The sequence below is a fragment of the Aptenodytes forsteri genome, unplaced genomic scaffold (genome assembly GCF_000699145.1).
Source record: "Aptenodytes forsteri isolate BGI_AS27 unplaced genomic scaffold, ASM69914v1 Scaffold584, whole genome shotgun sequence".
In the NCBI taxonomy this organism is placed as follows: domain Eukaryota; kingdom Metazoa; phylum Chordata; class Aves; order Sphenisciformes; family Spheniscidae; genus Aptenodytes; species Aptenodytes forsteri.
The window spans coordinates 652,363-675,838 of NW_008796062.1; the positions used below are offsets into that span (position 1 = coordinate 652,363).

The 23,476-nt window shown below is 41.5% G+C and overlaps 1 protein-coding gene across 1 annotated transcript in view; it reads left to right on the forward strand.

Annotated features, from left to right (window-relative positions):
* Positions 1–23,476, forward strand: part of TTC7A (tetratricopeptide repeat domain 7A) — a 186,007-nt gene that overhangs the window by 1,362 nt on the left and 161,169 nt on the right. The window contains exons 2-5 of the mRNA XM_019473938.1: positions 2,552–2,715; positions 4,465–4,633; positions 21,210–21,340; positions 23,029–23,150. Coding sequence (XP_019329483.1) covers positions 2,552–2,715; positions 4,465–4,633; positions 21,210–21,340; positions 23,029–23,150 — 586 coding nt within the window. The remainder of the gene's footprint in view (positions 1–2,551; positions 2,716–4,464; positions 4,634–21,209; positions 21,341–23,028; positions 23,151–23,476) is intronic.

The following is a 23,476-nucleotide window of genomic DNA, read 5'->3' on the forward strand; positions in this document are numbered from 1 at the left end:
CTCCCGGGGTTGCGGAGGAAGGCTGGGGAGCGCCGGGGTGCTGGCGGAGGGAGCGGGGTGTCGCCCGGTGTCCCCTGTAGGCGCCCCGGCCCCGCGGCGGGAGCCTAGGAGACAGCGTTCAGGAAGAAAGCTGTGCTTCCTCTTCATGCCAGAGCTTCCGAGCCCGTCGGGCTGCGAAGGGAAATGCATTGCTTGGGGCTGTCAGTGGGAGTAAGGGGCAGCAGCGCTTGCTCGGTGGCTTCTGTGCGAGGGATGTTGCCCTCGTCTCGATAAGCACCTGGACACAGGTGATGGCTGCGCTTGGTGCCTGCCTTTAATTTAACAGGCTCGGCTGGGCTGTGGCCAGGCTACCGACCGAAATATTCCGTGTTTGGAAAGGTCTCTCTTCAACTTCTCGATACCTGTGATGCTGATTCCCTCTTGCCCTCTTCCCCACTCCAGTGTGGATGCCCCTGAATTATCTCCCTACGTTTCTGAAGAGGGCTGCTTTGTTTAAAGGCTTAGGCTCATCCAAGTATCCTTTCACATGTAAGACAGGTTTCATAAAGAGCAAATGTGCTCTTATCTTTTTTCCTGTTATATCACATGGCTTTGCCCGTTTTTAAATGAAATTACTGGTAAAAAGTGAGGCAGCCTCACTTAGAAATATAAAATTCTGTGTCTGTAGTCAACAGCAGTAAGTTGTGAAGAGGACCTGATCCTAGCCACCACGTTGGTACAAGAGGTTCTGCTGTTGAAGTCAGACGAGCTATTTCTATGAATAAAACCGCTTCTTTAGAGTAGTATTTCTAGGATGTGGCTCTAGAGTTAATTGAAGCTTGCTGGAGTGCAACAAACTTCACAGTGGGAAAACACGGTGGGGGGAGATGTTGGTAGCTTAATATATGTTTATTTTACGAGGCTTTCCAAGTGTATATGTGATGCAGATCAAACCCTGTGTTGAGAACCACACAGCCAACCTTTGAACTTTAGTCAGGTTTCAGCAGTGCTTCCCAGGTGCAAAGATCATCATGCAGTTTGGGGGTATTCATAGTTGAAGAGTTCATATTGGTTTGTTCCCTTGTAATTAAGAGGCATAACAACAGTATGATTGCTGTAAAAACATTATTTGTTAATTTGTTGCTATGTCATCATAACTTGCTAGTTATGAAAGAGTACTACTTTGTTATTGCTACAGAACTTTTCTTCCAGCAAGGGCCTAGCTACAGTTTTGTGTTTCTAGAAACAATAGCATGTCTGGATGGGAATTTTTAATACTAGTATTTGCTTTGAGAGATTGTGTATATTTATTTTTTCATTGTATATGGTCTTATGTAATTCCTTAAGTTTGGCTAAGAGATTATCGGCTACCTGAAAGCTCTTCAGTGTTGTGTAGAAATGATTGCATGCGAGGTTGGGGGGGAAATATACTTGAACATTTACACTTCCCATTTTATGTACATATACTTTGTTCATGCAAGTTAGTTATAGACCTGCAATTGAGCAGGGAGAGCTATGGTTATAATTTGATAATGCAGCTGAACACTTTAAGCCACAACAACAAAAAAATCTAGAAACAAAAAAACCCCAAACCCGTAAGTTGATTTTTAATGTCATATGTAATGTATAGGTAGTAAGTGGGGATAAGTTGTCCCATGGGCTGAAAATATAGAAATAGATACGCTATCGTGTTTCCTGCATTCTAGAATTTCAGACTTTGGAAATGTGAAGTATATATGAAATGTAGGGCTTGGCTCTTTGATTTACAAAGATTTTCTTGCCCTGTTTGACCCACTAGTCAGCTGATTGAGGTACTACTTTTATGACTAAATGAACTGCAGAACTGGACCCATCGTGCAAGAACTCCCAGTACACTGGCAGATGAAACCTTTTTTCAGTGCATGATTGCAACACCGCATGATGCCTCATGCCGTATCCAGTGCTACTACCTATGTTTGAGTTTCTCTTCTGTAAAACTGTGAGCAGGAGTGGTGTTTAATGTAGAAGGAATTACATGTGGCATATTATTTATGTCACTGGAACAAGCCTTGTGTGTCTTTAATAATGGATGTGTAGAATGTGTCTAAATTCTCTATTTTTATTTCTGTGAACTTTCAGCAAAACCTTAAGTGTCTGATGTGGTTACTGTTCTGCAGTGAAATTCATAGCTTATCCATAGTCCAAAGCATGCATTTCATGCTTGTACATTTGTAAAGGATGCACTTAAATGTTTGCAAAGATCGGTCTTAACTTTTGAAAGTGAGTTTTCTGATGAAAATTCTTAACTGTTACAATAGTGACAACACAAGAATGAACTGTGCTGTCAAAATTAAAGGATTCGTTAGGGAAAAATCTTCAAGTTAAAAATGAAATGACATTTCCTTTTTCATAGGAAATGTACTGTTTCCAATAGCTAGAATTTAACGGAACTTTTTTCTGTCTGCTAGTTCTTCCTTATCCCCTCATTTGAGTTACTGTTTGTGTGTCTTAAAGCTATGTTGTTCTGGTTTTTTAATGCTATTTATCAGCAGTATGGCACTAAGCAACGTTTCTTGTTGTTACGTGCTTTCAGAGGACTACGGGAGTATGCTGCTTGCAGAGGCTCTGCTGGAAGAATGTCTGAAGGAAAACTTTGCCAAACTGAAGGACTCCATTCCACTGACAGAAAAGAATGAGCCAAAACTGAGTGAAGCTAAACGGTATCTGACCAATATCTTAAGCAGAGGAAAACTACGAGTAAGTGGGCTCTGTTGTCATAATTCTTGCTAACCGGATGCTTCTTTCATATGATTATTAGTCTGATACAAGGTGTTGGTATTGCCTGTTCATGTCCCTGTATGTACAGTGCTGTATTTATAGGTATTACTAATGGACTGGTAATTCAATACTCCTTTGCAGCATCTTCTGTTGGGAGACTTGCTTTTTCATATGCAAACAAATTATGTGCTACAAGTACATATCCTGTTTATTTTTTTATTAGAAAGAAGTAGGATAAATATTTAGGAATTCTCTGGGGTAGTGGGGCATGGCCGCGTAATGGTGGTGTCAGGCTAGCACAGCTGAGTGACCTACTGCTACTCCTGGTCTGAGGGAATTGTGTACACCTGGTCAGCTCCAGGTCAGAGGTAAAATGTGCCGCAAGCTGCTGTCAGCCACTTAAGGTTGTGGTGTGAGTCCAGGACTACAGCCTTGCATTGCTTTCAGTCTCTGCCAGAGAAGTTACGCTTTTACTTTATTTTGTGGTCTGGGTGCATGGTTGGTAGCTGCCTGCCAGCTCAGCTGCAGAGTTTTAGGAGTGTTTTAAGGCTCTGCCTCGATGGCTGCTGCTGTGTTGGTGTCCTTGGACACACAGTTGCATAACTGGCTTTAAAAAGACAATGAATTACAATGCTCTATTCCAGACTTGTATTACTTTTGGTCCTGAAACTTACAGGCTAGTTAGCTTGGAAGTGTATGTTATACTTTTATCATGTTATTTTCCAGGGAGCATACGTGCAGTGGCTTTTCTGCAGTTCCTTGTTCTTAACTTCTTGAAAGTCAGTGTATTTAAAAAGTAAAAAGGAAGGGGGAAGGAAGAGGAGTCCATCCAACCCTCTCTCTTTATAGTTTAGCACCAGTAACAGCCAGAACCACTGAATTCTTCCAGGTCTTGGTGTTAAGTTTGGCTGCATGAATTGTCGTTGCTATTTTTTTGTTAGTGGTGACTTGGCTACTCATGCAGCTTTGACCCTGTGTTGACTGCATGTATTAAAAAAAGGAGTATGAAGGCTAGGAACCTTTTCATGCTTTTCAAAGCATAAAAAGGGTCTGAATGGATTTATTTTACTGATTTTTTTTTTTTTTTTTTTTTTTTTTTTTTTTTTTTTTTTTTTTTTTTTTTTTTTTTTTTTTTTTTTTTTTTTTTTTTTTTTTAAACACAGATTTGTATGCATAGATTTGTATGCATGTTTTCAATCCTTAGGAAACCAAACAAATCTTAGAAATAGCAGGCATGCCTTCTGTTTTTCTACTTTTGCCTGAAAATTCTTTGAGAACTTAAGAAAAATTGGGAGCTTTCTTGCTCTTTAATTAAATGTACAGAGGAGAGAGGAGCACTTGACTAAAAAGTGATGCTTTCTGCCTAGTTTAAAAGCAGGGGACTTACTTGGTGTGTATGTAGGTAGTTCTGACAATGGCAGGCTTTTACGTGCTATCTGTGGCTGGTGAATCAAGAGTAGGTCAGCTGAAACCAAAGAGGTGGCTTGTCAGCTGTGTATTTCCAAACTGAGCTCCAAAGTAGTTGCCTGACCTTTTGTTGCCTGCTGCTCTCATCAGCATAGCCGTAGGATCTCTGGATACTTAAATCCTTCCTACTCTGGCCTGCAGAGCTAGCAATGTTGAGGGGAAAGCATTTTGAATCTGCTTAATCTGTTCTGAAGTACCTCATTCTTGCTGTCTGGTATTTTACCATGTAAACACTCTTTTCCTGTCCCCGCTCTGTTTCAGCCTAAGTATATGACAGAAGCTATGCTGATCCTAGGAAAGCTTCATTATGTGGAGGGATCCTACAGAGATGCCATCAGCATGTATGCAAGAGCAGGAATTGATGACCTATCAACAAAAGATGAACCTCTGTACATGCTGCGTTTGGTAACTGAAGCCTTCGTTATTAAAGGTAAAGGACCATGTATGCATATTTGAAGTATGCTGTGTTTAGGTTGAAGTTGAAGGTATTTCTCCAAGTGATTTGATTGGAGCAGAGTTAGGGTAATGTTGTACGCTTAGAAAATCCTACTGGGTATGGTCTGTGTAGTTTAAACTTAAAGGCATTATGGAGTCTTAGTCCTTGGTTTTTAAACTTGGCTGGCTTGTAAAGAAAAACTTGAAATTGGAAATCTTGTGGTAACTGTTGGCTGTAAGTCAGCAACACATTTGAGCTTGTGTATCCATTCTGTGAAAACCTAAATCAAGCACTCAGCTGAATTGGGGCCTATGCTTTCTCTTAGAAAGAGTTCATCTACTTGTAAATTTTAATGATTTCTGTGAATTAAGCAAGGACAATGTTTCCAAGTTTTAAACTCTGGACTAATAGAATATGTGCTTTCAAAGCAGGCAGTATATTTTTGCAATGCATGTCACACAGTATCAGACCTTATGTACAAACAGGAATCTCTCCTCCCCCTTGTAATTCTACAGACATTGCACTGTTCGAGAGATCCTAATAAAAACTGCCTCTATGGGTAGTGAAATTGCATTTCTTTTTTGAGTGGGGGAAAGGAAGACCCTAGTCAGTTTTTGACTTGGGGGGAAAAAAGATCAGTAATCTTCTCCTTCATTTGCTTTCAGTTCCTTTATAAATGTTGCTCAAGTACTGCTACCTATCTACTGCTTTCTACTCTTTTCAGCATGTCCACCAGCTAATTAGGTGAATGAGAACTCTGATGATCAGATACCTTCAACTGGTATGTAAAGAGTGAAACCAAATCAACCCAAAATACTGTTTGACTGGGCTGCTAGTATTACTGATAATAATTTGGGTGTTTCATGATCTCATATGGTCATTCTGCTTTTTTGAAAACCTGTTTGTGCTGCTTTGCTTGCTTTGATTTTGTTTTCTGTGGCAGTGGTTGAATCTGCTTCATTAATGAGCTTTTGTGGAGCAGGACTAATTTACTTGTAACTCACACTAACACTTGCATGGCAGAGGAGTGAGTAATTGCCAGTGCATTCATAGCAGTGCATTTGAGAGCAACTATTGGTGCACTCCAGAGTCAGAAGGACGTGCACTGCCCTCACTGGGAACTTGATAAGGTCCTTGGTGAGGTGTGAATGTAATGATAAGGTTTGCATGAACACTGATGGAATAACACTGTTCCTGTAAGGCCTCTCCTGTGGTATCGACTACCTCACTTGCATATGAAGATATTGGGGGTGGAGGTGTTTGCCTCAGAGGATCAGGCTGTAATATTTTTTTTCCCCATGTGGTTTAGCATGGAATGTAAATACTGTGTTGCCCCTGTGTTTGTGTGTAAAACGTAAGGAGCCCCTGCCAGAGGGGACAACCCCTGTGCTAGAACTACTGTGTAACTACTCTGTGCTAGCGCAAGCACCTCTGTGCTAGAACTACTGTGCAACTACTCTGTGCTAGTGCAACAACCTCTGTGCTAGAACTACTGTGCAACAGCAGTTCCACAGTTCTTATCCTCAGTGATGATTATTTTCAGATTAGCCAAGATATCAAGGGTATAGTAAGTCACTCAGTATTCTACCAAAGTTTCTGACAGAGAAAAATCCAGCAGAGTAGATTGTCCAGCTGAGTTTGGAGAGGGCACTCACTGCTAGCATCACCGTTCCCCCATGCCATGTGCTCGACCTTCCAGTCTTAGAGAAATAAGCCCTTAAATGTTAGAAACTTGTACAGGTAACTATGGCAATAGCAGTGTGGATTTAAATTTTCATTTCAAAACATGTCTGTCCAAGCTACCTCTGCAGGGCAAGTAACAGCATGGAGTTGAATTATTTAAAATTCATTTATACTTTATGCTAAAGATTTTTCTTACTCCCCTTTTTCATTTGGTATCTCTGCAGAAATTCTGTTGATCCATACCATATTATTGCCTTTGGTTGAACTACCGTTAGCTTATGCAAGCTGAAACCTTCTTTAAAGACACTCTTGAACATCGCTGGTAGTAAAATTTTTGCAGGGATCATTTAGGCAACAATCCAGAAAAGCCACAGTCCTGTCTTTATTTCAGGACAGAACTTAGGTTCCCTGCTTAATTTCTTATTCAGATTTTCAGTAATGGGAGAAAGCATTTGGTTTAATAGATATCCCTGTTCATCCAGCATTAGTTAAACACCAGAACTTTGTATCACTTCGTAGTATGAACCTGAAACCACCTTGGTTTTGTGTAGCTAGTACTCCCGAGTTGTGCCTATATGCAGAATGGCAGTGTAGGTTCTCAGGCACTCAGGATTATATTGGAAAGGTCATGGAGGAAAGAAAAGTCAAATCAAAGGCACTCACACTTATCCTTTTACTGTTTGAAACAAGCGAAAATGTAATGAGAAAGATATGGGATACACTGGGATGAGCTGCATAGATGAAGTCAGTGGTAGAAATGAAATGTGAACCAGCAAAACTGAGTTTGCTTTTTTTAGAGCACCTTTTGAGCTACACAACACTGAAGTTGGACATTGAGCTAAATCTCGGGGGTCTTCCTCTGAAGGTCCATAGCATGTAGTAGGTCCATATTATGGTAAGAGGCAATATGGATTTGCACCCATGTGACTGGACTACAGAAGTTGAACAGGGAAAAAGTTTCTTGCTTGCCTTGCTCAGTAGACTTCCACCCAAGGTGAGTATCAAGTAGTAAATGTTGAAGTTCTTCATAAACATGGGGACTTGAGCAGTTGACCAGTCACAAGAGAAATGGCAGAGAGGGCAAGACTCTTCCAGTTTCTCAGCTGACTGCTTCTGCTTGTCGTGTTTCTAAATCCTCACGTTGTGAGGAGAGGAGAAGTTCTGTGGTCACTGTGAGTGGAGCTCTGGCAACAGTTTGTTTTTTCACGATGACTAATTTTAACCTATGGTTAGTTAATGGGTGGTTGGTCTGTACTTGTCTCCTTCCTCCCCATCCTTGTGAAGTTAATTCCTCCTTAAAACCTCTGCTTAGTTCACAGTACTGCAGGTAATGTTTGATGCAAGCAGTTCTGTCTGTTGCATAAAACAGTATTAAGTAAGCAAACTTGCTGTCATTTTGCTTCTAGTTCTCTTGGGACATGTTGTAGCTTTGTTATCTGGCATTGTCCATTTGAAACAAGCAAGCAAAAAAGACTTCAGAACAACATGTGTAACTGCCAGAGCCCATTGGTTTCCCTCTGGCTGTGCTTGCTGCAGAAACCCTGCAGAGATCTGTCTGCTCCCAGTGGATAAATCTTCCTGGTAGTAGGGTAGGTCACAACCTAACCCTTTGCAAAGCAAAGTATAGCTCTAGCCAAGACTTCAGCATACCTAAATTTCAAGTTTGTAGAAAGACTCCTATGTTATTGCAGTGTTCGTTGCACAGCCTTTCTTGCTGCGCTGTGTGAGAGCATGCCGAGAGCTGTGTTAACTGAAGGAGACTGTTGCCAGCCTGAGTGATGAAGGCTCAGGCAGGGCTGATGTGGTGTGTGGGTCCTGTCTTTGTAATGACTGAGAGGGTCTTTGGCTTGTGGTCAGGATGTGTGGCATCAGAGCTGCTGCAAGGTGAGTCAGCCCCGTGTGTCCGTCAGACCAGCTGTCAGGCCAGGCACTGGACTTCCTCCACCTGGAGGGGGGTAGCCTGGAGATAGGTAGCTATCTAAATCTGTGCGGCGATGACATAGGATTGCAAATAGTATCTAGCTGGTTTTCTAGTGAGTTCAAGCTTTAACAGTCTCACTGCCTCTTTTTCTCCTTTTCTCCCAGTCCATCCTGCAGTAATTTTTGTGGTGTTATTGGCCGTTTTCAGCTTGGGGTGTGTTTAATTTGTGCAGCTCCAGTCTGAGCTCTCTGTACAGTCAGAAGTTGGCAGTTCTGGGGTGATTCATCACCTCTTCAAATGGCATCTGACGTGGATGAAGTGCATGGTATTGTACAATACAACCTCCTCTTTGGCGACTGTGAGAGGAGGCTGTGGACTAACTTGTTCGTGGGTGTCTGAAGACGGGTGAGATGAATCCCTTGTAAATTTGTTTCTAAAAGTTTTTTTTAAAAAACTTTAGAAAAGAGAGCCATTTTACCAAAAGGCTGCAGTGTGACCTCAGCCTTTTTAGACCTTAGAAAAATCCATGTGGAAGAGAACAAGGTGATACTGTGTGTGTAAGAAGCCTTGATCATAGTCTGTGTTTTGTTATAACAAGTCCAACCACAAGTCACATGTACAAGGAAATGAGACTTCGTTAGTTCAGTGGCTCGGAGCAATCTTTATTTTGTTCTTGAACCCATTTAAGTCACTTAAAGATGTTTAAGATGTGTAGTGTGACACTTCTGGAAAACTGTAAGATCATAAGAAACTCTGCTGGATTAAGCCACTGGTCTTTAGAGCCCTCCTAAGAGCTGTGAATGCTATTGCTGAAAGCAAAACCCTGAATCCACCACGTGAGGGTTTTGCCTGAGCTTGATAATGCTAAACAGCCTGGAGCCTGCATCCAGGGTTCTGGGTTTAATCCAGCTCTTTGTGGGTTTTTAGGGTTTTTTTGTTTGTTCATTTTTAGGACAAACTGCTGATCTTACGTGTTTTCCTGTTTCTCTTATGGTTGTATCTTTTAAAACCTCAATGATAATGAGGTCGGTATTGCTTGGAAGTATATTGTTCTGCTTTCTCCCCATGTGAAATCTTTGTCTTGGGTTTGTAATACTGGAAGTGGTTGTTTGGAGGTTATGGTGGTGTCCTGAAAGGAAAATGGTGATATCGCACAGAGATAATAAACAGGAACACTGACCTCTTACTCGGCTGGTTTGAAAATTACACGCTTGGTTTTAATCATGATTTTAAATTGACCAACTGAAGCCTCAAAATTTGAATAATCTATTTTAAACTTTCTTTGTTCTTGTGCTGCTTAATTTCTTATTTTGTTGGTTTGCAGAACTAGTAAAAACATGTAGGTTTGCATTCAGTAAACATAAGTTTGGTATTAAAATTGTTCATTCTAGCTAATCAGAGGATTTATCACCCACTTGTTCATACACTTCATTGGAATCTTTAATTTTGACATTTGCTTGTGTGTCATTCATTTTCTAATATGGTTTTCTACAGGATGATTAATTTCCTAGGTGAGATTAGTATTCAGCTGCATTTGTTTGGAAATTAGAATAAAATGTACAGTTAAAGATGGCTATATTGCAAAACTAAGTTCTGATAAATCTGCTTTTTCCTCCTCTCTTTAAAGAATTTGATTAAGAAAATCATCTCAGTTAAATGAATTTCATTTGCTACACAAAATGTTACACACAATGTTTTAACTCTGTGTTTCTGAGTGTTAACTGGTAAATTTCTTGTTATGTGTGCATTTTTTTTAATTTGTAGATTAAAATGGGAAAAATAAGCTTTACTGTTTGGTTTTATTTAGTCAAAGCTTGTTGGTTCATCAGCTTTGAAAAGCTAATTGTTGAACTAAATTAGTGGAGAGAACTGAAAGAGAGAAAGTAACTTGGGGTGTGTTTCTTGTTTTTTGTCCTCCCTGGAAGAGAGCACCTCTATTTTAAAGACTCATTTCCGTACTTCATCAAACTCTTACTTCAGATCCTAAGCCAGTAACTTCTCCAGTTCAATTTTTTTACTAAATGCTACTGATCCCACAGCGCAAGTATATATTCCGTTCAAACAATGTTAATGGGTTATTGTGTGTTATAGGCTTAACTTCAGCAGCCTTACTTTTAGAGTCCTTCTGAAAACAGAATTTCCAGTTAGCTTCTCTGGGATGAGATATTTGTCCACTTATTTTTTGAGGAATGAGATGGCAATACCAAAACTATTGAGTGTACTGGAATACAGACTGTGTGGAATGATTTTGAGTGCCAGTAGTTTGAGCAATTTCAAGTACAGATAAACTGAGTTTGGAAACATTATGTGGCTTTGCAGGGTCATAATTTATTTCATAATCTTCTTTTGAAAGTGAATTTATACTTCTAACTTCTTTTTGCAGGAAGCATTTTTAATTCAGGTCATGTTTTACAAACCTGCTAACAGGCTATATGTGCACTTTCTGAACCTGCCCCTCATTTTGGAGGGCATAACATTTTGCAAGGTGCGTTCTTCTTTTTCCAGACGAGCGTTTGGAATACTATTCTGCCTCTTGGATGCCAAAAAAACCTCCCTGTGGTTATGCATACTCTTGTACTTGGGATCTCTTCCACAGGCTGATTTTTAAGAGTTCTTGAGGTTCTCTAAGAAAAACTTTGCTGTAATACCTAAAAAGAGATAGTGTGTGTGGGATCTTACTATGTAAGGACATACCTTGTCTTGTCAACTGAGACAAGTGTAGGAAATGGATTAATGGAAGGTTGATGGCATTTTTTCTTTGTTCAAATAAATAACTTTCTTTATGTCCTCTCTGGGCACTAATGGGGGAAAGTAAAAGCATGCTGTAATTGCACACGTCAAGATAAGGATGATCCACTTCTGTATTATTGTTCAGTAGCCACGTGACTACAAGGAAAATATCCAGATCTGCGAGTGGTAAAAAAAGAGCTCTACCTCCCCTCCTTCCAGCACAACTGACGCTGCCCCCCCCCCCCCCCCCCAAAAAAAAAAAAAAAAAAGCTGAGTTTTCATCCTGCCTGCATTGCTACTGCTGACTGACATGGGGGCAACGTGCTATAATGTACCCATTTAGCAGAAATGGGCAGCAGGTTGTAAGGGGCAGGGAAAATCCTAAGAGCCTGAATTCTCTCCCTACCTCTCCCCATTAGTTTCAGCGTCAATTATTATGTCATTTAGGCACTGACATCATGGCATGCTTACTGTAGGCTTTTACTTGAGAGTCTAAATCTTCTCTACCCTGGTCATGCTGTTTAAAGTAACAACTCTCCTGGTCTAAAGTGTGCTGACTTTGCTGGGGCTCCAGGACCAGGAGAGTTGTTACTTTAAAGTGTGCTGACTTTGCTGGGGCTCCAGTTCACTACTGTCTGGAACCTGCCCACCTTGTAAGCGACAATGCTGGCTGAGGCGCTTGCATTCCTTGTAGTGTTCAGGAGAGCAGCTAAGACTTTCCTAAAGACAACGCCAGCGTTCCTCGTAGTCTTTAGGAAAGTTCGTTGATTGTGATGAGCCAGAATTATACCGGGCACAAAGTTAAGAAGAGAAGAGCATGGGTTTGGGTGAAAGTTGTGGGGAAAAATGATCTAAAACTTTACTTTCACTTTTTTCATACAAATATATTGCTCTTGGGTGGTAATGGGCTTCATGAGGGTGACTGACACTTGGCAGTATGCAGCTGTATTAACATAGATGTTGCTTTTGAGATGATACACTGGCTTGCAGTAGTCTCCTCCTGTTCCTTAACTGCTGTTTCTTCTACTTGGCAGCTACTCAGTGAGGTTACTTTCGCCAGTATTTTCAGCTGCTGCTGTGACTAAGTAGAACTGCAATGGAAGAAAAAAATTGTTTGCTTTTTCACTTTTTTTTTTTTAAAAGGGTCTTTCAGGGGCAGGACACAAATTCCTTTATGTTGGAATCCTTCTCTAATGACTAAAAATGGGTGAGATTCATATCTCTGAGCATTGAGATCTGTGGGGAGATGGGTTGCTTTAAACAGAGCCTAAATAACAAAACTAGTTTTCTTGCCTGACCGTTAGGAAAATTGAGTCCCAGCCACAAGGATGTATGATGCAATATGACATTAGAAACTGAGTAACTGAGGGTAAGGCATTTTTTTGGCAGAACTTGTTTTCACTTTTGCTTGACAAAAACTGCATCTTTTAAATGTTAATCCACATCAGACAGAAAGAGACTTTGTTCTATGCCTGGTATACACTTCAAAGTGCTTGTGTTCACAGTTCTGCCAGCTAGACAAGAAGCATGCTGTTTATTCATGTTGGCATCACAGTAGCTGTCTGATAGGCAAAAGTCTCAGTTTGAGGATGCTGATGCCTTGATAAAAGGGCCTAGTATTAGTACGTCTTATTTGGGTTTTCGTAGTAGAAATTTAAGAGTTTGGAGTTGCTCTTATGTTGTGACAGTGATGACTTCAAAGCTGTTGCATGTTGGTGAATTGTGTGTCTCGGTGCCGCTGCTTTCCAGCTTGGATGTGAAAGAGTTGCCAGGCCTTGGCATTCTTGGTGCACTTAGGCTTCCTGTGGCAGCCGGGAAAGCAGGTTTTGCTGCTGCGCTCCATGAGCTTTTCTCTGCTGTTGGATAGGGTAGTTTACTTTTTTCTCTGTTTGCATTTTAGAAGTAGCTTGTTTAGCACAATCTGCTATGCACAAATGCAGCATGGGTGTGATTTTAGACTTCTGAGGAGAGTTAGCTGCAGGCCACTAAATGCAAATAACTGAACTTTGGAAAGTGGAAAAAGAAAATGGCTTCTTGTTCCTTTTGTTAATGTGATTTGGTTTCTATGATGGTAAAGCTTTGTTAGTCTTCCACTCCCTTCTCCACACAATTGCAGGTGCTGGTTGCACACACATATAAAACCTCCTCCACCTCCTGCACTATGATTTAGTTCTCTAAAGCTGTGGGGACAGCAGCATCAGGAGATACAAAAATAGTTTCACATGCTTTTCTGAGGAAACAGAACAAGGAGTGCACAATGTTTGCTTTTGTGTACCATTGTGTGGTAACATGAGACAACACGCTATGCTTATTTTCACTAAAAAAACAAATACAAATGTACTCTCGGGTGGCCTAAGCTAGAGGTAGCTTTTAGGTGGCTATGATGCTGTCCCCATGCTGGGGCTGTGTTGTGTAGCATGATATGTGTCCAGTGGCTATGGAAGTATTTCTGTGTGCTGCTTTACCTTGGAGTAAGCTCCTGATGTCTTTGACCATCTTTTAAGTGTCAGGGGAACAAGCCTGTTAGTCCTCACAGGCTATGTCTGTTCTAAAAAAATTTAAGTAGAATTGGCTTGAGTGCTTGATACAAATCAGCATAGTAAAATCTGAATTATCCTCCCCTCTTCTGCTTCCTGCTCCCAAAGTACACGTGAAGGTGGGGTAGTCCAGTTCAGTGTCTGTGACTGCAGCTAGAAGAGAACTTCCTCACTGTTGATGCTGCCTGGCAGTGATGCAGATGAGCTCAAGCTGAATAAATCCCAATACTTGGTCATCAGCACTGTCTCTCTGCCTTGTGCCCCATCCACTTTTCACTTTTTCCTCTTCCGCTTCTGCCTGTTGTTTTTAGACCAGGGAAAAAAAAAAAAAACAATTCTTGCAGCATGCTGTGAAAGTTTATGGATGTGGATGGTGTTGACGAAGACCTTTAGATGTGGGGCTGTAAGAGATTGCTGTTCTCCCCCATGTTTGCTGTGCCCCAGAGCATCGTTCCAGCAGAGGTATCTCCGTAACTGCTATCAGATGTGTCATGGAATGGAGGTGGCCTCTTGTATCAGGACAATTAATACCTTCTAGCAGTGGTCCCCAGAGTGGGGTGCATGTGCCCCAGGGGGTGTACAAGGTGATCCATTGGGGTGCAGGAGAAAAATTTTGGAACTTCTATTTATATTTATTTTTTCTTTTTAAAAAAATTCATTAAAATCAAGCTTTACTAATGTATTGGATTGACAGTTGTGCCCTCGCTCAGTCTGTATATCAGAGGGTCCCATGTCATGTACAGCCCATGAAGCGTCTTGCGGAAGAGTGGGTGTTCCACAGTGTGGAGAGGCTCACAGGGGCACTCTCACTTGTTCATTCACTTCCAGTGTACTGCAGTTCACGTGTGCCTGGTTAAGTGGATTTATGTATTATATTATCTAGTTTTAACTAAACTAACCCTCATGAAATACACAAGTAGCTTAAAGATTCCTTCAAAGAAACTGCAGATTGCAGGGAATACTAATAACACAAGCACAAGTGAACAATAAGAAAATGGCAGAGCTGACACTACTCTTAGCATGAGCTCTTCATCAGCCACATTACGAGGTAAAAGCAATGATGGCCTAATCAGATCTAATCAGCAATGTTTAAAGTCCAGTGATACTCAACTCAGTACTGCAAAAAATTTCATTAAACTTAATGATAAATTTTTAGAAGCCTCTTCTGAGGTTTCTTATGTGAGAGCAAAAGATGAAAAACCACATACCATTGGGGAAAGACTTGTTCTTCCTGCTGTGGCAAAATGGCTGAAATAATACACAGAAGACAATATGGCAACAAACTAAAATGCATTCCTTTGGAAGACACGTAGAAGACATTGCCAAAGACTTGAAGAAAAAAGTATTAGAACAAATTACGTGGTGTGGGAGGTTCGCTATACAGTTGCATGAAAGTACAAATGTTTCTAATATGTCTCATCTTAAGAAGCTTGCTAGCTTCTGGTTCAATAATGAAATACACTAAGAACTATTTAGCAGCAAAGTGGGACCCAGAAGTGCACAAAGTGCTACAGGATGTCATTAATGGGGTTAACTTTATAAGCACAAGACTTTTAAATAGAATCTTTACAATACTTTGTAATGAGATGGGGAGTGACCATGAAAATCTTTTGTACCACACCAAAGCTCGCTGGTTGTCTCGTGGCAAAGTGCTTTAAAAAGTTGTCAAACGTGAGGATGAGTTATGCCTTTTTGCTTTTACAAAAACTCAAGTGTTCTGAATTTTCTGAACTTTTCTGTGATGACAGGTGGCTGTCAGTAGCATGCTACCTAGCAGGTATTTTTGAAAAAAAAAAAAAAAATATATATAATAAATACATTGTAAAGCAGTGTGTGTATATAACTATACATATGTTGGGTGTGCATGCTCAATAATTCATTTTTATTTTTTTTACTCATGGGGTGTATGATCAAAAAAGTTTGGAGACCACTGTATTACAGGTTAAAGCTAAGGTTCAAAGATCTGCCATGAAGCTTAAGAGCAGCCAGCTGATAGGCAGCAGGTCTTGATATGCTCAGGAAAATGAGCATCTTTGGATTAAGAGTGCCGATTTCTGCCATGCAGTAAGATATGCAGTATGATGCAGACCCTACATGGCATTGATCAGGGGTAGGTGACTGAGGTTGCATCTCAGGGGAGTGCTTGCCACCTTCTGGTTTCACAGCCACTAAATCTCAAAGCTGTCCTAGTTTTAACAGTCAGCTTTCGCTGTAATTACAAGTCTAACCAGATAGAGTTCTTAATTTCAAAATAATTGGAGTAACATTGTTAGCATTGGTTTATTGCATCTAGTGGGAAGGCTGGGAGTAGGGGTCTTGAGTTCTGCTTCGATACGGCTAAGCAGCCTTGCACAGGTTACTTAAATTTTCGGGCTTCATTCCCCACTTAGGGACAAAAAGGTCTTCAGATAATTTTATTTAGGGTTACTGGAATTTTCTGCTTTTCTACCTTTGAGACTTTTACATGAAAAACACCTCAAGATTATAATGGATTGCTGTGAATATACTGGGCTGTTGTGTAGCAATAATCCTGTATAATAGGAAGCAATGGTGAAAGAAGCTTGTGCAGCTTTCTTGAAAAACAAAACTTTTCTCCTCCTCCCTGCCTTTCATGAGGTGCAGTATGAATGAATGTGTTCAAAACCAAGGGCTTCTAGGCCTTTCTTCCCCTCTTCTTCTATTTGCATTGCAAATAAATCCTGTTGGAAAAACCATAGCTCAATTGCTGGGGAGATAAGTGTCAAGACCCATGATGTGAATTATGTAAACTGCTGTGAATTGTGGCAGAAATAATGCATAGTGCAGGGTCTTGCCTATGTCAACCTAATCCCGACTGCTGCTTTGGCTTGTTGAGGTCCAGGCTATTTTGCTTTCCAAGATACTGTAATGTAATAGGTTGCTTGGGAGCTGTGTTCTTAAGTTCAAACCTTAGCCACAGGGCAGGCTGGTCGTAATACCATCTCTAAAATGGTTTGGTTGTGCTTTTGCATTTTGTCTTTGAAAAGTGTTTAGTATTCTGCTGAACTTTGAGTAGTCAGCGTGCATGTGTATATGTTTGAAGAGCTAGTCTTAAAAATAGTCTTGTTTCAATGCTAATTGATTTTCTAGAGCCATACTTCTGAACTAGGCTGAAGGCTGTATGCTAGAAATGAAGTGTACTCTCCCCTCAGGGACAGCTACCTGGAATGACCTGGCGTTTGCCACACAGTGAGAATGTGCACACAGCCAGTTTCCTTGCAGCAGCTGCCATGCAAAACATTCACACCTGGCTTACCTCAAGACAAATTACTTATCTTCCTGTAGCTAGAGTGAAACTATTGCATGCACTTAGCTTAGCAGCACGCTGGCTTCTGGCCAGGATGACCTGTCTGCGCGGCACAGGAGCATAGGTGCTGTAGCCTTGATCTGCAGACGGGCTGATGCTGTTGGCAGGGCTGTAAGTTCCACCCTAAGATGTCTTTTGCTTCAAGTTGCCTTAGCTGTGTTCAGCACAAGTGTAGCACCAGGACACAAGAGGTAGGCTTCACGCTCTGTGTGCTGTTGTATTTCTTTGATTCCTTCCTTAGATTGCCAGGTAGCTCTGATGCTCCTGGGCTATGGGGTTTTAGCAGCTGCAGGCTAACACTGTTGGTGAAAGTAGTGTGCTGCTGCTGACCCTGAATTCTTGGACCTATGAACCCACCATTCCCCAGCTGTGTAAATTCATCCAAATACAGGAGGCCGGAAGTCTGTGTAAAAAGGAAAATGAAAAGAACCTATGAGTGGATTGGTATATTTCTCCTACTTGGAAGAAGGAATGCTGCTATTTGGTGAACTAGTTTACGAACTGGAGGAAAAGAAGAAAGCCACCTTAGCCTCCTCTTCTCCCTAGTGGTCGTGCAGTCTCCATCTATGCGCTGAGGCTTTCAAGACCAGGCTGGGTAACGCCCTGAGCTGGCCCTGCTTTTAGCAGAAAGTTGGACTGTGGACCTCCTGGGATCCCTTGCAGCATGAATTTTCATCTCGTTTATGTTGCTGAGAATCTGATACCGCGTGTCCATGTGCACATGTATGTTCCAGTTCTGGTAATAACATCACCTCAGAGCATTGGAGCTACATGATATGTTGTCTTCCCTTGGCAAAGACTGAGTGAGATGAAAGTGGAAGTAAGCCTTCATAAAATCTCCCCTTTCAGGTTTCCATAAACGAGAGCAGTACGTTTCAGCTCTAGGAAGAAATTAGTTCAGTGACAAACTGAACCTTATGGGTTTGGTTTTTTCCTGACATAAATGCAGATTAGCTTTAGAAGGGGAGAAGAGGGGGCAAAGGTTATAGAGAGATCAAGAGCCAGAGATGAATCGTTGGGAGAGCTAGAGGAGGTGAATGGAAGCCTTATCTTTATGCAGGAAAGAAAAGCAGTGTTTCTATACATAGAAAGTTACTGCCTCTGAAGTGGGTGGAAAGAGTTTGTTCTTTTAAAAAGGATAATCTGGAAACACGTCTCTCTTTAAATCTTGAGCTTGGGCCATACTCTATTCGAAATCTGTATCTTCACTATATAAAACGTTCTTATGGTATATATGTATGTATATATTTAAATTTGGGCACCCGATTCATATGAGAAAAATCTTAGCATAGATAAGTTATAAATTGGTATTACCTTACCATAACTGATTGTGAAAAATACCCAAGTCCCTTTACCTTAACCAGCTACCAAGAAAGCATATGTCTTTATGCTTTACTCAGAAGCTAATTCTGTCTTAGCAAGAGCTATGCTTTTCTTGCTAAATCCAGTGTGGAAGTAGCATGCACTTTCGTGGCTTTCTGACACTTTTTGGGAACTGAGTTGAATTTAAAATGTACGTTGTGCTGCAGAGTTTTTCCTGTGCTGATAACTGGGGGATGGAGAAGAGTTAGTGGAATTTGTGCTCTCGGGACTGGAGGGCTTGTAAGCAGTCTTGTCCAACTGCACCTTGAGCAAATCTGTAATTGTTGGGGCTTTGCACTGTGAGAACTGAATTGGTGGCTGCAAGAGTAGGGAACTTTTGTTGTTATTCTTCTGTTCTTCACTTTGTCTACTGGATTTGCAGTCTGCTTGCTCTAATTTTTCTTTTCATTGCATTTCTGTGGTGGGGAAGAATAGCCCTGTTTGGATTTTGAAGAAGATTTTGTACTCTGATGACATCAGGTCAGTGTGTATGGTATTAGCAGAAAGAAGCATGACTAATGTTATGTCATGTGGGTCATTTTTCCTTCTTGCCCATTACAAGTAGAAAAATGCATGCAATGTAGCATAATATCTGTTTTAATACACTGTATATTGCTCTGTACTTACTGTGGCAAGAAACCTTTTTGGAGACGTTTGTTCCGCTGTCTCTGATCAGCCCCAGCTCTGTTTTTCTGACCGCGTGGATGGACATGTTTGTTGTCAGTGCTTGGTGCTGGCAAAGGCTGCTTGCTTTCCTCCCCTATGTCAGAGCTTAGAGATAGTAGCTCCTTGCAGTGGGCTGTAGCACGTATGTAAATGGCTCTTTATCAGCCTTTTCTCTCTGTGTGACATCTCCCACAATAACCACCCCCATACAGACTGTGCTAGGATGGCTCTTGCAGTTTGATTAAATGCTGCATATGTATGAATGTCAGTGGATTGTACTGGATTTCTTTCAGGGCCCTCAGCCCCACTTTGCACTTAAGGGGATGGTGACTCTGAAATGCAACACTTAAATTTTTTTTTTTTCAATTAAGGGGAATGACTAGAAATTCAGAGGTAGATAAAACTGAGGTAGATCTAAGAAGAATATTTGCAGGCTGATTGTTCTAGCTTCAGCACTGGATGGTTTCTTTATCTGTATAGAGAGTTAACATCCTCTTTTCCCCTTCATTACATAGCAACAGGGTTAGGAAATAGAAGCTTTGAAATAATAGGAAAACAACCCATGATATAAAGCCAGAGACTTCGTAGATGGACTAGAAGACAAAAATCTGTCGTATGTTGGATGTTGTACAAGGTGTATGTCAGTAGAAAAGAGAGAACACAGAATGGGCATTAGTTAAAAACAGCAAAATGATCATCGTCCCTGTCCCCCACACAGTCTGAAGTAAGTCCACTACCTCTGCTCTACTCTGGTCAAGATTTTCAAAGGTGAAAGGTACTAACGTATGTTCATCCGAGATAGAGGTCCTTGAGGGAACGTGCTGTGCACTTCTGACTTGGGAGAGGGCAGAAGGAGTGGGGAGCCACCTCCTGAGCTTGCACCAGTGGGGCGTCTTCTCAACCCACTGAACTGATTGTGTCTGGCTCAAATGTAAGACATTAGATAGGGAAACTCCTAGCAGAGTAACCAAGGGGACAAAACAGAAACATTGAACATGGGAAGTAAACAAAGCTAAGACTGCCTAGGAACCTCAGGCTCCTCCAGCATGAGCACTCGTACTGCGTCATTCATAATGGGAAAACCTGGCTCCCCGTTGCCGCCTCACAGTGGCTTGTTGTCAGAGTCCTGAAATGAGCTGCGCTGAGGTGCCATGCCTCCCGGATTGCAGGGGCCTAGGAAAGCGTGGCTCCTGGTACGCGCAGTGGCTCCTCATGTGGAGCAGAATCCTTTGCCATATGCCGCAGCAGTCTAAATAGCTTCCTTGGAGAGGCTGTCCAGACAGCTGAACTCTTTCTTCTTTCGTCACCTCTGTGGATCTGTGTCAGGAACACTAGGATTTTGTGTTACATCTTACACATTTTTCATTGGTATTAGGGAGTGTTGTTACATAAAATTTATTGGGAAGCATGTGCTGAACTTTTTACAGCCTGTGTTGGGCTACTGGACATCAGTGCGGTTGTGTTTGGTGTAGAAGATCTGAGTTTCCAAGCAGTGGTGTATTGTAGAGATCCAGCGTGGCATAAGAACCTACACTGATAAGAATAAAATTGGTATGTGGATGTGTAGCCTCTCCAAATAGATTTAGAGGTATAAAGGATGTCATAGTGTGATGCCAGACAAGGATCTGATAATAAAAGATTTTCATGTAGGGACAATAGCTGTGGGTCTTCAGTTAACGTGCTCTTTGTTTGTAAGTGGGGTTGGATGATGATACAAGAAAGAGTTTTAGTAGTATAAAACCCAGGGTTTTTTCCTTTCTTTGGAAAAGAGGGTGATCTTGTGGTTAAGAGTTTCTTGTGCCTTGCCAAGAGCTTGCTGTGTGTCTATGTGCAATTTGCATGTGCTCAGATTTTTCAAGAGAGGCCTCAGATTTTCCGGCTTTGTTTTGGTATAATTTTCCAGGGTTTTTTTTTTCCCTCAAAACTGCTGCTTATTGGAAGCTTCACTTGGAATAGTGGATGCTTAGAAATTCTCAGATCCAGTGCCAGGGTGTTTCTGAAATGGCACTTGCATTGAAGCACCCAAAATCTATAGCTGTCTTTGGAAATACAGGCCTTAATTTCTCTGTTTGCTCATCCCTACCACAGGGTTTGTATGTCCTTCCTTCATAAAGTGTTTGAAAGGCACTGTAGAAGTGTGCAGTAGCACTGTGTGTTACAGCAGCATGACAAAAATGCCTTGCATGTGTAGGACTTATATTTTCCTGGGGGTCTTTTCCTGAAAGTCACTAAAACAAGGGGGAACCCACCTATGAAAAACTTTCCTGTCAGCTGGTAAATGAAGGAATAACACGGCCATGCTGCTGTTGGTGGGCTCCAGTTAAAGAAGGTGTTGCCGTTTTGCAGGTCTGTCACTGGAGCGCTCAACCAACTCAATCGCTTCACGTGCTCGACTGTGTGAAAGGGAAGAGGAAGTCATGGCTTGTTTTGAGACGGCGTGTGTCATTGCCCAGGTGTACTTGCAGGAGCTTGAAAAGGTAAGAAGAAATGTGCTCAGGGTGTTAGCCGGTGGCCTGGGTGGAATTTCCAGGGTTTTGACAGCAAAAATGATGGGGAAGTGCCAAGTGATCATAGACAATAAGGAGTATGAGAACAAGTTGGAAGGAGTGAGGTGTCTCAGTATAAGCAGTTGCAAAACAGCAGTTTATCTGGTCTCTGTCACAGTTTCCTCTGACAATGAGGTCTGGAAACAAGTTTTGCCTGTGGTAATGCACTGAACGCTTCAGATATGCTCAGGTTATATCTCAAGTTTAGCTCTTACTAAAGAGGGACTACAAACTTTGCATAGCAAGTGCCAGCATGAAGGAACCCAAGACACTTTACATATCTGCCGTGTAAATGATACACAGTAGTGGATATTGAGATATCCCTAACGAGCTGACAGTAACCTTTTTGGGTCAGCCATAGCAGCTTAACTGCCAGTGCTTCACCTTCTCCAAGTGAAACTGGAGGAACCTAGATCATTAGTAGCAAGTAACTGCTTAGTCAGTGGTTGGCTAGGATGCTGAGTAAGATGAGTACTGAGCCCTCCACTGAGCTGTAATACATGCCACTGATTTGCTGGGCACGTGCTTAGTGGTCTCTGTCTCTGTAACTTTGCCTAGCTGAGTTTAACAGGGCACACCGTGCACTTCTGTGCCCTTCCTTTGCCACATGTTATGCTTGACACCAGCAGCACTGATGGCAATGCATGTTACCTGTTCTGTAACTTAACGGCCTTTGACCTTCAGACCAGATACTTTTGCTCTTCTCGGCAGCAAAGGTGTATGTCTGTTCCAGGTTTTGTTTTTAATTGCATTAAAACAAGAAAAAAATGAGCTTAGTGCATATATAAGAATTCATTAAGAAAGTGAGCTAACAAGTTGTCTGGTCTGTTTCTTTCTAGGAAAAAGCTGAATGGCTTTTTTATTTAAAATTATGTACTGTCCTTTCCTTGTGGAAGGACGAGTTTCTGCCAGTACTGGGCACTGTAAATGATTTTACTGACAGCTTGCGTCTTCAAAGAAGGGAAAGAGTTTCAACTGTAATTCTCATTCATCTTCTGGACACAGAGACAAGGATACAGGGTTACTGATAGATGTACTAAAAGTCCATAGGCCTTCTCCAGTCCTGGAAGTAAAACCCTGCTTTGGAGAGTCCACACAGGGCAACTTTCAGCAATGAAAGCTGTTTGCTACCAGTAAGGAAGCAAAAGCAAGAAGGGTTTGATAGGAGAAACAGAGGAAAAGCTGAGATTCTTCCATCAGGACTCCTGATGGCTTACTAACTCTTAACAAATATTTGTTATGTTAAGCTAGACATATCTACTGCATTAATATTTCTGTGCAAGATGCTGGATCTGTGTGGTTGGAGTAGTACTTCTGAAGCTCTTGGTATTAATGTGTAGCCTTCTACTTACTTTATTAAAGGTTGGAAAATAATAAGGGATGGTGTTTCAAAACTCATATTGCATTCAGAATATTTCATGGAAGTCACTGCATAGTTTATTTTAAAGTTGACTTTGAAAGGTTTTTGAATAGCTAATGAAGGTAACTTCAAGTAGTCTGAGGAGGAATCTGATAGCAGAAGCTAACATTTTATTGTTGGGGATGTCTCTGGCTCATGAGGAACTGGCTAGTTCAAATAGTTGTCTGTAATCCCAGGTATTTCCTTCCTCCCTTCACAGACCTTAAACAACACACATTCAAGGAGTATCAAGGGCAGCAACATGACTTACTCTGAGTTTGAACTTTCCTACTTCCTGGAAGCAGCTCTACAGAGTGCCTACGTGACTCATTTAAAGAAGGGGTAGGTGGATGCAGATGTTAATAAAAATAGATAATGTTGCACGTTTTGTCTCAGAACAGATGAAGGCTTATTTCTTTGTATGTGTTCTGTTGTGACTCTCTTGCTGCTGGCTCATCTCAAGTCCCCTCAGTGTCCTTCCCTCCCTCCTATTTATAGAATCATAGAATCATTGAGGTTGGAAAAGACCTCCAAGATCATCGAGTCCAACCGGCAGCCCAACACCACCATGTCCACTAAACCATGTCCCTAAGTGCCTCATCTACTCGTCTTTTAAATACCTCCAGGGATGGGGACTCAACCACTTCCCTGGGCAGCCTCTTCCAATG